The sequence below is a fragment of the Aquarana catesbeiana genome, linkage group LG02 (genome assembly GCF_042186555.1).
Source record: "Aquarana catesbeiana isolate 2022-GZ linkage group LG02, ASM4218655v1, whole genome shotgun sequence".
Taxonomy (NCBI): Eukaryota; Metazoa; Chordata; class Amphibia; order Anura; family Ranidae; genus Aquarana; species Aquarana catesbeiana.
The window spans coordinates 646412093-646424967 of NC_133325.1; the positions used below are offsets into that span (position 1 = coordinate 646412093).

The 12875-nt window shown below is 41.6% G+C and overlaps 1 protein-coding gene across 5 annotated transcripts in view; it reads left to right on the forward strand.

The window, feature by feature from the left end:
* CNKSR2 (connector enhancer of kinase suppressor of Ras 2) overlaps positions 1-12875 on the forward strand; it is a 465074-nt gene that overhangs the window by 107997 nt on the left and 344202 nt on the right. For all 5 annotated transcript variants that reach the window (XM_073616493.1, XM_073616494.1, XM_073616495.1 and 2 more), the window contains exon 2: positions 11801-11964. In XM_073616493.1, coding sequence (XP_073472594.1) covers positions 11801-11964 — 164 coding nt within the window. The remainder of the gene's footprint in view (positions 1-11800; positions 11965-12875) is intronic.

Here is a 12875-nt window from a genome sequence, read left to right on the forward strand (position 1 = left end):
TTCGCCTTTGCGCAAGAGCGGAGGGGGGCAGGGGTGCTTTTTTTTTTTTTTTATCTTATTTTTAAATTGTTCCTTTCATTTTTATTTTTTTTTAATCATTTTTATTGTTATCTCAGGGAATGTAAATATCCCCTATGATAGCAATAGGTATTGACAGGTACTCTTTTTTTTTTAAAAAAATTGGGGTCTATTAGACCCTAGATCTCTCCTCTGCCCTCAAAGCATCTGACCACACCAAGATCGGTGTGATAAAATGCTTTCCCAATTTCCCAATGGCGCTGTTTACATCCAGCGAAATCTAAGTCATGAAATGCTCGTAGCTTCCGGTTTCTTAGGCCATAGAGATGTTTGGAGCCATTCTGGTCTCTGATCAGCTCTATGGTCAACTGGCTGAATCACCGGCTGCATTTTCTGTTGAGACAGGAGAGCCAGAGAAAAACATGGAAGATGGTGGGGGGGCATTCCCTCCCACTGCTTGTAAAAGCAGTCTAGAGGCTAATTAGCCGCTAGGATTGCTTTTACATGAAAGCCGACCGCTGGCTGAAAAGAAGGATACCAAGATGATACCTAAACCTGCAGGCATCATTCTGGTATAACCACTCAAAGTCTAGCAACATACCAGTACGTTGCTGGTCCTTGTTGGGCATATATTGTAAACTTTTTTTTCATGCAGCCTGTGGGCTGAACGAAAAAAAGATATTGATCGGTGGGTATGCCCACCATTAAAATACCTCCCTTCATCCACCCACTTCTAATGATGGGCATACATGCACCGTATATATATATATATATATATATATATATATATATATATATATATATATATATATATATATATATATATATATATATATATATAATATACCGAAGCATGGGGGCATCCTCCCGCAAAAGTTAGGAGCAAATCGCTCCTCCGCCCTCTGCTGCCCCCACGCTTCAGCATATATGCTGAAGTATGTAACTGTGGTGGTAAAATCACCTCCGACAGTGCTGGAGTCACGGCTTTATGTATCGTGGGAGCAAACGCTGTCGCTGTCAAGATAAATAAATTTGCGCTGCAACTGAATGGCGTACCTGCTAAGCAAATGATGGTTAACAAAAAACAAAGTAACATTACAGTATAACAGTAATACTTACCATACCTGCAAAGCAAATACAAAAAAAACCATAGTAAAAAATAGAACATTTAACTCAACCTGTGCCTACCTAAAATATATATATGCCGAAGCATGGGGGCATCCTCCCGCAAAAGGCAGGAGCAAATCGCTCCTCCACCCACTGCTGCCCCCACGCTTCGGCATATATGCTGAAGTATGTAACTGTGGTGGTGAAATCACCTCCGACAGCGCTGGAGTCACGGCTTTATGTATCGTGGGAGCAAACGCTGTTGCTGTCAAGATAGCTAAATCTGCTCTACAGCTGAATGGCATACCTGAAAACAAAAAAGTGGTTAACAATAAAAAAAAAAGTATAAAAAAATTGCATACTTATAAAGCAAACATGATAAAAACATAACAATAAAACATTGCCGTATAGAATGCAGAACAATAGAGAGAGAACAATAAAACAACTACTATTTTTGTTTTTTTTTAATATATATATATATATATATATATATGTGTATGTGTGTGTGTGTGTGTATATATATATATATATATATATATATATATATATATATATATATATATATATATATATATATATATATATATATATATATATATATATATATATATAATTTTTTTTTTTTTTTTACTTTTTTTGTAACTTTAACTTTTTTAACTGGTACCAGGTTTGGGTCTCTCAAAATGCGATGGCATCTTGGGAGACCCTGTGGAAGTGTGTCCAACTAGTGTATGGTAGCGTTCAAAACATTCACCAATGCATAGACCAGGATTGTCCGGACAGGAGGGACAATAATACCGGGTGTCACGCCTAAATCCGCGCTTGCTGCAGATACGACATCTTTTTTGGGGGGCTCGTTGGGTAGGGGTACTCGGGAGGACATATAGAAAATGCCTCTCATGCAGCCGGCTTGCTGCATTTGGTTGGGGATGGTGAGGTGGAGCACCGTCTGGAAACAGAAGGGCTCTGACAATCTCTTCCTGGAATTTAAGGAAGGATCCAGTCCGTCCTGAAGCTCTGTATAGCACATAAGCATTCAGCAAAGCCAATTGAAATAAATAAACAGACACTTTTTTGTACCAGCGTCTGGCCTTACGGGCAACTAGGTATGGCGCCAACAACTGGTCGTTGAGGTCCACCCCTCCCATATTTTGGTTATTTTTCGTGGACACAGAGGGGTTTCTCCACAACATCAGTCGCCATAGTAATTTGGACCGTCGTGTCTGCATTAAGGGAGGTAAGAACGAAAACATTCTTATTGTCCCTCCACTTCATAGCGAGCAAATTATTACACTGCAAGCAGGCTCTCTCCCCCAGCCTAAGACGGGAATCTACAAGCTGCTGGGGAAAGCCCCGGCGATTAGGTCGCACGGTGCCACATGCTCCAATCTGATGATCAAAAAAGGTGGCTAAAATGTGGCACGCTCGTGTAATAATTGTCCACATATAAATGGTACCCCTTTCCGAATAAGGGTGACACCAAGTCCCACACTATCTTGCCAGCGCTTCCTATGTAGTCGGGGCAGTTTGTCGGCTCTACGTGACTATCTTTGCCCTCGTAAACCATAAATCTACATGTATAGCCTGTGGCCCTGTCACAGAGCTTATACATCTTGACCCCGTATCTGGCACGCTTGCTGGGAAGGTACTGTTTGAATGACAAGCATCCAGAAAATTTAATCAGGGACTCATCAATGCAGACAACTTGATGGGGGGTAAACAAGTCTGCAAAACGTTGGTTGAAGTGGTTTATGAGGGGCCGAATTTTGTAGAGCCGATCGTATCCAGGGTCTCCACGAGGACGGCAGAGCTCATTGTCGTTGAAGTGCATAAACCGCAAAATCTGCTCGTATCATGCCCTGGTCATGGAGGCAGAGAACAAGGGCATATTGTAAATTGGGTCAGTGGACAAATATGACCGCAACTTACTCTTTTTATTTATGCCCATGTTGAGGGAAAGGCCCAGAAAGAGCTTAAATTCAGAAACCTTAATTGATTTCCAATCTCTGGCAAGGGAGGACTGGGGAATAGTGGCGATGTGTTGACCAGCGTACAAATTGCTTTGGTCCACAATAGATCTATAGAGATCTTCGGTGAAAAACAGCGGATAAAAATCCAGTGGCGTAAAATCAACTGTTTCCACCTGAATTCCGGGTTGGCCAGTAAATGGGGGAAGTACGAGTGCTGCAGAAGTGGTGGGTTCCCAATTCGGATTGGCGAATGCAGCAGGAAGGGCACTATGGGCACGACGGGCCTGTGTTCGTCTTCTTGGTGGCAGCGGGACACTACTAGTGCTTGCCACCTCACCAGCTTGAACTGCACTTATGGGACTCGCCACGTCACCACGTGATACTGCAGTGCTGGATATACGACCAGGGTGTACTAGGTCGCTGGTGCTTGCCAGTTCACCAGAAGGAATAGCGGCACTAGTACTTCTCTGCTCCATACTAGGGACCTGCTGTTCTTGCACTTCAAGGACAGAAGAAGAAGTTTGGGGTCTGGTACGCCTGACCTTAGCAGGGACCACAACTCCGTCGTCAGAGCTATCTGTCATGGAGCCGCTGTCCTCTACAGGATCGTATTCTGAGCCTGAATCTGACAGATGAGTGACTTCCTCTTCACTATCTGTCATGCTCAGAAGCGTGTAGGCCTCTTCACCAGTGTACCTTCGATTTGCCATTTTGGGCTCTAAATTTAGGGGTACACTAGTGAGACTCACAGGCAAAAAAGCTCCTGACTGTTAGCGACTGTATCAAAACGCTACCAAAAAACTGTTAGCGATCGCAGGGATCAGGCCTGACTCTGCGAACGCTGCAGTTATGTGTGCTTAGTGTTTTGTAAGTGACAGTTATCGATCGATACTGCACTTGGGTGGGCTGGGCTGGGCTGGGCCGAGGGGCAAAACGCAGGTGCTAGCAGGTATCTGGGCTGATCCCGCTAACACTGCGTTTTTGGGAACCCTAAACTGCTGGGGACGCTAGTATAGATCTGATCGGATCAGATATCGATCCGTTCAGATACTAGAGCACTAAGGGAGGTGTATGCTGCGCGCGTGGGTGTTAGCGGTACTGGCACTAACCTGACGCTGCCTGGGGCGACGCAGACCTTATCTGATCCTAAAAACGTAACTTATATCACCGCTGGGCAATTAGGGGGTTAAACCTTTATAAGGTAATAAACGGCGGGTGCCCTAAAACTATAATAAACTATAAAAAACAAACGAACTAACCAGCGTCACCCGTAACACTTATACGGTGATCGCTGGTGAAAGGGTCAACTAGGGGGCAATCAGGGAGTTAAAACCTTTAGTAGGTAGTATATGGGGGTCCCTCTCGCTATAAAACACTGACAGCGAACCTATATACTTACCTCCCTAACTAGCGTCACCTGTGTCACTAATACAGCGATCAGAAAAATGATCACTTAGCAACACTGGCGACGGGGGGTGATCAAGGGGTTAACCTTTGTTAGGGGGGTACCCTGGACCTAAAGGGGGGTACCCTAGACCTAAAGGGGGCTAACCCTAACTGCCCTAACACTTATAACTGTCACAAACTGACACCAATGCAAAAAAAAAAATCTGCTATTGGTGTCACTGTGACAGGGGTTACAAGGGGGTGATCGGGGGGTGACTGGGGGGGTGAAAAGTGTGCCTGGCGTGTTCTACTGAAAGTGTAGTGTTGGTGCACTTACTTGATGTCTTCTCTCCTCGGCGCCGGAATGAAAAGACCGGCTCGAGGAGGGATGACATCACTTCCTCTCCCTCTGTTTACATTACAGAGGAAGGATTTTCATTCGCCAGGAGCGATCGGGAGGGGGTGGCCATGAATGGATGGCCTCCCCCTCACCTCTCATCGCCCGCGAAGAAATGACTGCTGCCTCTGGCACCGGGGGGGGTCCAATTGGACCCCCCCACCCGCGGGAAGGCAATCACGTACCAGGTACGTGATTTTGCCTGCCCGTGCCATTCTGCTGACGTATATCAGTGTGAGGCGGTCGTCAAGTGGTTAATTCCCTCCCACTCCTTTCTTCAACAGCTCTGCAAGGTTTGGCTGTTTGGCTGTCTCATAACAGACAGAGGGGAGACATTTGACAGGTAAAGATACATGCAGGAGGCATGTATATCCTTATAGATAACCCCTATGGCAGTAGTTTAGAAAGGATGACATTGGGTTTACATCCACTTTAATGTTTAAAAGAATATCAGCAATTGCAGGCTTTGCATTTCTCTCGATACTTTTTCCTTTTAACGTGAACCTGTTCTTTACCCATGCAAGGCAACGCATCAAGTCTACTTAACTACCAACTTCCCGGGAAGCACAGACTTTCCTTCACTTCTCTCCAATGTTCAAAGAAATCACATCTGGCTATATGACCTAACCTCTTTCCTCCCAGATGACCGGACCGGCGCTTGGGATTTGGCTCAGTGTTGTCACATGGGGATGGGGAGAGAATCTTCAGTCCTGTGTGAACTTCAGGTTGCAGCTTGTGAAAAAAAAGAACATGTATACTCTCTCTTTAAATGCACATGCCTGATAATTGCTCTTACTCTTTTTGCTGCCAAAGCTGTTTTTTGCTATTTTCTGCGCACATGTTCAAAAAAATGAATTTTAAGCTTGAAGGTTAATGAAAACCCCCAAACATTATATGCAGAATTTTTGTAAACATGGACTTTTTAGGCCTTACGAGCATCTTGTAAAAACGCATATAAATTTGATTAATGCGCAATTTTAAAATCCATTCAAAGTCAATCATAACTATCATAAGCAGTGCACCCCATTTACTTAGAAGGGACCACCCCCATGAAATGGATATTCCCAGTATACTCTAGATAACCATTTCAACACAATAATTGTGAGTGGGGGTGTCACCATCCCTTCATACTCTGCTTGACATGTTTTGCAGCAAACCGCTTCTTTAGAAGCTCTTGGGTGCAGAATATATTGCTTACGTAGTTTTACTATTATTCTTTCAACAAAAGAGGTATATGCAGGCTCCATGGCACGTTTCTCTCTGGGCCGGTGTGGGAACTTAAAAAGGGGAGACCAGTAGGCACATCCCTCACAACGTATGGGCAAACCTAAAAGGTAATATTGGACTTGTAACAATACAAAGGTATGCCAAATGGGTAAAGTATTTCAGTTTATAAATCCTTAGGTAAATCTGGGAAACCTGCTAGCTCACTTAGCAACTACTTCAAAGGATGAGGACCTAAGATCTAGTGTATGGTAACTTTAAGACCCCTTTCACACTAAACGCGCTCTCGTTTTGCTGTGTTTTCAAATCGCTTTTCAGGAGCTTTGAAAACGCTGCCCATTCATTCCAATGGGCAGGGCATGTTGGGAGTGCTAAATACAGCGCTCCCAAACCACCCTAAAGATTCTGCTTGCAGGACTTTTCATCCTGCAAATGCACAGCCCGAGTTTGAAAAGTTACACCGGAATGAATGGGAGGTGGTGTTCAGGCACTTAACAGAGGCTATTTCCAGCTCTAAAGCACCTGAAAATCGCCCCAGTGTGAAAGGGGTCTTGGTGGACTTGAACATCTTCCAATAATTAAACCTCATGTTGTACAGTAGCATTGCGCATAAAGCCCTTTTGGTAAAAAAGAATGCACCATGATCCCCTCAGCAGTATGCTAATCCGAAGGGATGTGCCAGGAGCCAACAATGTGCCTCACAGTGCCAGCCTGGTCTTTAGCATCAAAAGCTCTAGCAGAAGTAGTTTGACTTAAAACATGTCAGTCTAAGAATGAAGGGATTGTGTTTAAAATGGTTATCTATCTATACTGGGAAGATCTATTTCGTGGGGCCCCCATGATGGGGAAAGTCAACTTGTCAGATTTACATTTAAAGATTTAAACTTCTGCATTCCCTGTGTGTGACCTGTAGGCAACCCTTCGGACTACAGCTACCAGATGAGTTACATTGCTTCTCCAATGGGTGAGTGTGCAGATTATCAGAGAAACAGTGTCCATATGAGACAACTTTCCAATGCTGTTGGGGATCCAGCATGGACTAGAAACATTCTATAATACAATAAATAGGAAAGGGGGAAATCTAAAATGGAAATATACAAATTCAACTGCACTAAAGTAAATCTGGGTGCTGTGACTGTACAATGGGCCTTAATACCAATACTGCATTTGTTGGGTTCAGATGAGTATTCGTTCAGCACCACTTTGAACTTTTATATTGAAAAGCCGGTGGTCTGCTGTGATGCCATCAGCCCTCCCTTGTTTTTACACTGGGAAATGTATACATTAAGCTTTGTTTTAAAAAAGTATAATTTATCTGGCTTTTAGAAGCACTGATGTTCTTTTTGTGTCTTTAGCGCAGTGGTTCTCAACCTTTTAGTGCCATGACCTCTTGACAAAATTAACAGTAAAATTATTTGCATAGTGTGGGTTGTCGGCACGCAAGGCAAGACCAGCAATCTGGCAAAATGTGAGAAATATGTAAAAAAAAAATGTGATTCAGGCTGTGAAGGCAGCAGGTTTTGTTCATGGGATGCATGAGGTGCTTTTTTACTTTAAATAACAATGCGATTTGTCAACGTTGAATGTACCCTATTAATTAATTTGAGATGTGAATTTTAACAATAGGTTCAACAATATATATATATTTTTTTTTAGTATTTGAATAATGTATGATTTTTGAACCTATGAATGTATTCATAACTAAAGCTTTGCCTGATTTTATCTACAGTAATATAAAAATTCAAACTAAATATATTTATGCTCATTTAAGATTTAGTGATATCTGCATTCTGGGTTATCACAACTACTTTGCTTGTTGTGTTCTATACCTACAGCAAGAAAAAGGCAAACCAAGTTTGAATGGCTTGTGCGAGAAGCTAAAGCCCAACTTTTGCCCTGCCAAAACTTCTTTTTTTTTTTTTCCCTTGGATTGACTGAGGAATGGTTAGGATTTCTCTTAGGTTTGTTATTACTCTGTGTGGGTAGATTTCTCCCCACTTTCTGTCCCTGTGACAAAACAAGTGTCGCTGGGACAGAAAGACACTGGTTGCGAAAAAAAAAGATAAGGGTTATAATCCTTCCACATTCTATCAAATAAAATAGTGTTATTGTTGCCTCTGCCTATTGTGGAGATTTCTTTTTTCCGCCCCCCCCCCCCCCCCCATATTCATCGGGGGGCAGGTGGTAAGGGGAAGTCTGTGTAAATGGGACACCGGTTACAAAAAAAAAATATGAAAGGTTTTGCTGGGGCTAACTCTTTTTAAACATGACTTGAGACTGCACAGCCCACCACCTCCCTCCAACAAAACAACATAAAAGCAGCAACTATTTTAAATAAATGATGCCTACATACTCCAAAATGCCATTTTAATAGCGTTTGTGTTCAATAACACATGTCTTTCAAATAACCAACTTAAACATTTTTAAACCATTTTCAAACCAACAATCCTGATGATGGCATGCTGTTGACAAGATGAGGTGGCAGGAAAATATAAATGCTTTTAAAGTTAATTCGTTGGAGTGGTTTCCCCAATAAAAATGCTGACGCAAATGACAGGTCAGCAGAGTATAGAGGACTTACAAATAACTTTATTTGTTTATAGATTCTTCTCAGCAACACATAGTGAAAATGCAAAAATAAGGACATCAAAACTCATACTCAGCCAAGTACCTTAGAAATCCAAAGATGGGAACAAACCTTAAAACCCGACTTCAGGAAATATGAAAATTCTCCCCTACAAATAGGGCTGTGTCTGCATTGCAAGGTTTAGCTGTTTTTTTATTCTGGGGAAGGGCAAAGCACTTTTGCTAACCTAATCCTCTTCTGCCCTGGCAGATGGCACTCCCCTATACACCAGCAGTAGACTGTCCCTTGGCACTATCACATCCAATACGCAGGTCCCATATCCACTCAGTCTTGATGACATCAGGACCTTGGACTGCTGGAACATGGGGCAAAAGATGCTGCAGGGACTGGTCTAGTAGAGGGATATTCTTTTCTTTGTCCCCCTAGACCTAAACGTACAGTTTACCCTTGCAGTACAGGTGCAACCCTACTACAAAGGAGGAATTTTAGGTTTCCTGGAGTTGGTCTCTAAAGATAATATAAAGGAAGCGGAGGGAGGTCTGGCAGCCCCAGGGGGTCACAGCTTTAAACACGGTTGCCCTCTTATTGTCTGTCAAGTTAGGGTGTTATGCCACTATGGAATTTATATAGGTGTAAACAGGTACAATAGGTTGATTATGTCACAGAAAATAATTACCGTTTGTTATATCTGGCAATCCATGTTTGTCCTTGGTTTATCCTTTCAGAGGCAGAGCTACATTTTATATACTACAACACTTTTTCAGGTTTGCTGAATCAAAACCTTTGAGATATATCAACAGATTTTCACTCAACAACATATAATTTGTGTACAATTTCTATTAAATTTTGTCTAGCAAAAGTATTTTTCACATCAATTCTATAGTTCACTTTTTTGGCAGGTGAACATTGCTTATTGCTTCGTTTTTGACCAAAAAGACTGCTAATTTAAATTCAACCGTGGTCTTAATTAATTGTATTTTTTTATAGCTACTGTTCATTTACTTAACATGTCGAAGTAAAATGATTCATTTTGTGTGTTTGGGGTTTTTTTTTTTTTTTTGTTCTTTTTCAAGGATTTTGAAATGTGTGCAAGCAAAAGTAGAACACTGTAATTGTTTTAGGTTTCCTTTTTATCCTTCTGAACAACCAAAAATGGATGAAAGTATTACAACATTTTAAAACTGGTGATGGAATATTGCACAGTGATTACTCTGAATCCTACTGGAGCATGTTCTTAATTGCGGGAATGTCTTTCTAATACCTTTCTAGGCAATCGGACATTATCATGGTCAAATAAACAATATGTGGATCTGGTGGGATTCTTCTATTTAATAGAAAAAATTGTTTGGTTTTTTTTTTGCATAAATTCTTTTCTAAAGTTCAGATTACACTTAATATCCATATCTCCTCTTTTGTATTTGATGTTTGATGTTGATAACTGCCTTTTTTCAATCACTATGAAAGCGGAATTTCAGTCATTTTTTTCATCTTTCCATCTATTAAATATTCTGTCCTTGTTTTAACTTTGGATAGTAAAACCTGTTTTTTTTTCTGTCAGTAAATACCTTATACAGCTCACTTCCTGTTTCTTGTCTGGTAAAAAGCCTAGGCTTATGACATCATGCACATCTTTCACTCTCGTGATAAATTATCAGGAAGGGAGGGGGGAATGAGTCGTAAGAGGGTCAATGAGAGCTGCAGAGCTGGAGGTGTGCCTCTGTGCAAATCCAGGAAGTGAACAGGCAGCAGTTAAAATGGTTGCAGCCAGACTCAGTGGAGGGAGATTTCTGCAGCATATTTTGCAAGTACAGAATCACAGTATATATAAAATAATATGCAAAATGGTTGAAGGGAAGCTTAAGAATGGCAAAGACGTTTTTATTACAAATTATGTGAGCAGACTGAAGATAATACAAAGAATCACTAGGACACTCTAGTTAACACAAAAACCTATTTAAACTGTAACGCCACACTGCTGCATCACGTTTGCAAACTCTGGAACCGAACTCTAAATTATTTAAAGCTTTCGACTTGTGAAATATACATATGCCTTTGAGGTAGTCCCTTCCTCCATAAAGGTACAACATAACCGTAGCCCAACATCGCTCAAGACAGCTGAAGACCTTCAGGCCTGGTTAACACATGTTTCCTGCTGTTGGCCCACACCTATTCCCGCAGCCACAACCACCCACACAGAAGATGCGTGCGGCTGCCATTAATCCTAATGGCAACCGCATTCACTTGAAATCGCAGGAGCCACTTCCCGCACAACTGCACTGCACTTGCAGTTTCTGTGCAGGCTGTTTTTCAAAAATGGAGCAGGGACCTTTTCCCTGCATTTTCAGGAGGCACGGCAGCCCATTAAAATTTTTGGGCTGCCGTGCCCATGCAAAACACAGCTCACAGAGCCACAGAAGTGTGAACCGGTGTGTGCTTGCAACAAATCGAATATGGTAGCTGCTGTTATCACTTGGCAAAAGAAAAGGTGCACATAAACCAAAAAAGTGATCTAGTCAAAGGTTTTGGAGGACCTCCAAAAAAAATAAATTCTACATTCACACGGCTGCAAAAAAAAAGGCATTTACAAGGCTTTTTTATTTATGAATCTGACCGCAGCTGCATTGTTTTCAATGAAGACACAAGTGCAGAAACATGCTCTGCTTTGAGATCAGTGAGGCAGAATCCAAAAATCAGCGTCTGAGGACATGCGTATGCATTCTGGTACTGAAAAATAAAACTGGTCAATTTTATGTATTGAAAGAATGGATCTAAAAGAAAATATAATTTTGATCAGGAAAGTTTGTATTAGTAAAAAAACAAATAAACTGCGCTTGTGAGAACAATGTGAATATAACCTGCAACACTCTAGTGAGATACCCTCACAAAAATAAAAAGAAATAAACATAACGTGAACCCAATAAAACTTCTTTAGCAAGGAAAAAAAACAAAAAAAACTTACTGATGAATAAGGATGTGCAGAACAATGACCAAAATAAACTTAGTTTTGTATAGGATGTAATACCAGTAGTGTGTATTAGAGTATCTAAAAACAGCTTTGTATTAAATTAGAAAGAAGTGTACAGATTTAAATTATTTATTTTTCTCCATTAGGTCTGGATGATTGCCTGCAGCAGTATATCAAAAATTTTGAGAGGGAGAAGATTGCAGGGGATCAGCTATTACGCATTACTCACCAGGAATTGGAGGAACTGGGAGTCACACGCATTGGACACCAGGAGCTCATTCTTGAAGCTGTAGACTTACTATGTGCACTGGTGAGCGTCATTTTAAAAATACAAATATTTGCATAATTTTGGGGAAAAAAAGCAGTCTTTTCATTGATTCTGGTTGAATTATAACTTTTGCTGTGCACTTTGGGATGCTGTTAGTAAGTTATGTTTAATCTTACAGCAGAACTGCAGCCACACCTTTATTGTCCCATCTGCTTTTGCCTCCGGTTCTTTGCAGTCACTTCCAGTGTGTATACACCCAGCCTCTCACAATACTTGCTGTTTTTGACATGCTCCATTGGCTACAGTGGGTGATAGTTGTGCTGTAAAATCCTCTGCGGTGCACACAACTTCCACACAGTCAATTTTATCTGAACTAGAAAAAGAAAACTGCAGAGCCCAGTCTCTCCCTCTGCCTGCTGAATCCTGGGATGGCAGTGGGTAAGTTGCCCAGGGTCTATGCGGTGTGATCCAGACTGCAAACACATGTAACAGCATCTTGTTACATCTGGATGGGGGTTTTTTCTGGATACAGCCTCCCTCATTGCTGTCTACAATGAATTCTGGGATCTGGAAAACCCTCTGCATCTGACGGTGTATGGTGTTGCTCTGTTTGTGTGAATGCATGTTTATGCAGCACAACTCACTTTAGCACATCACAACACACTGTAATGCACAGAGTTAACTTCAATAAAGTTAGATAAAAGAAGAAATACACATGGGATGTGTTGAATGGACAGCAGAGCAGCGGTCATGAGACATTCAGAAGGATATACTGTTGCTTCCTAAATGCTGTTTTTTTGGGTTTTATGTTTTTTTTCAGCTGATCAGGGATAAGGAAATTTTGTGCCACCCCCCCCCCGCCCCCCAAACTGTGAGCCAAGCATTTGGGTTGCAGTACAACCCAATGTACTTGAATAGGTTGCGTTTGATGATTGTACTGCCTTCCAAATGTG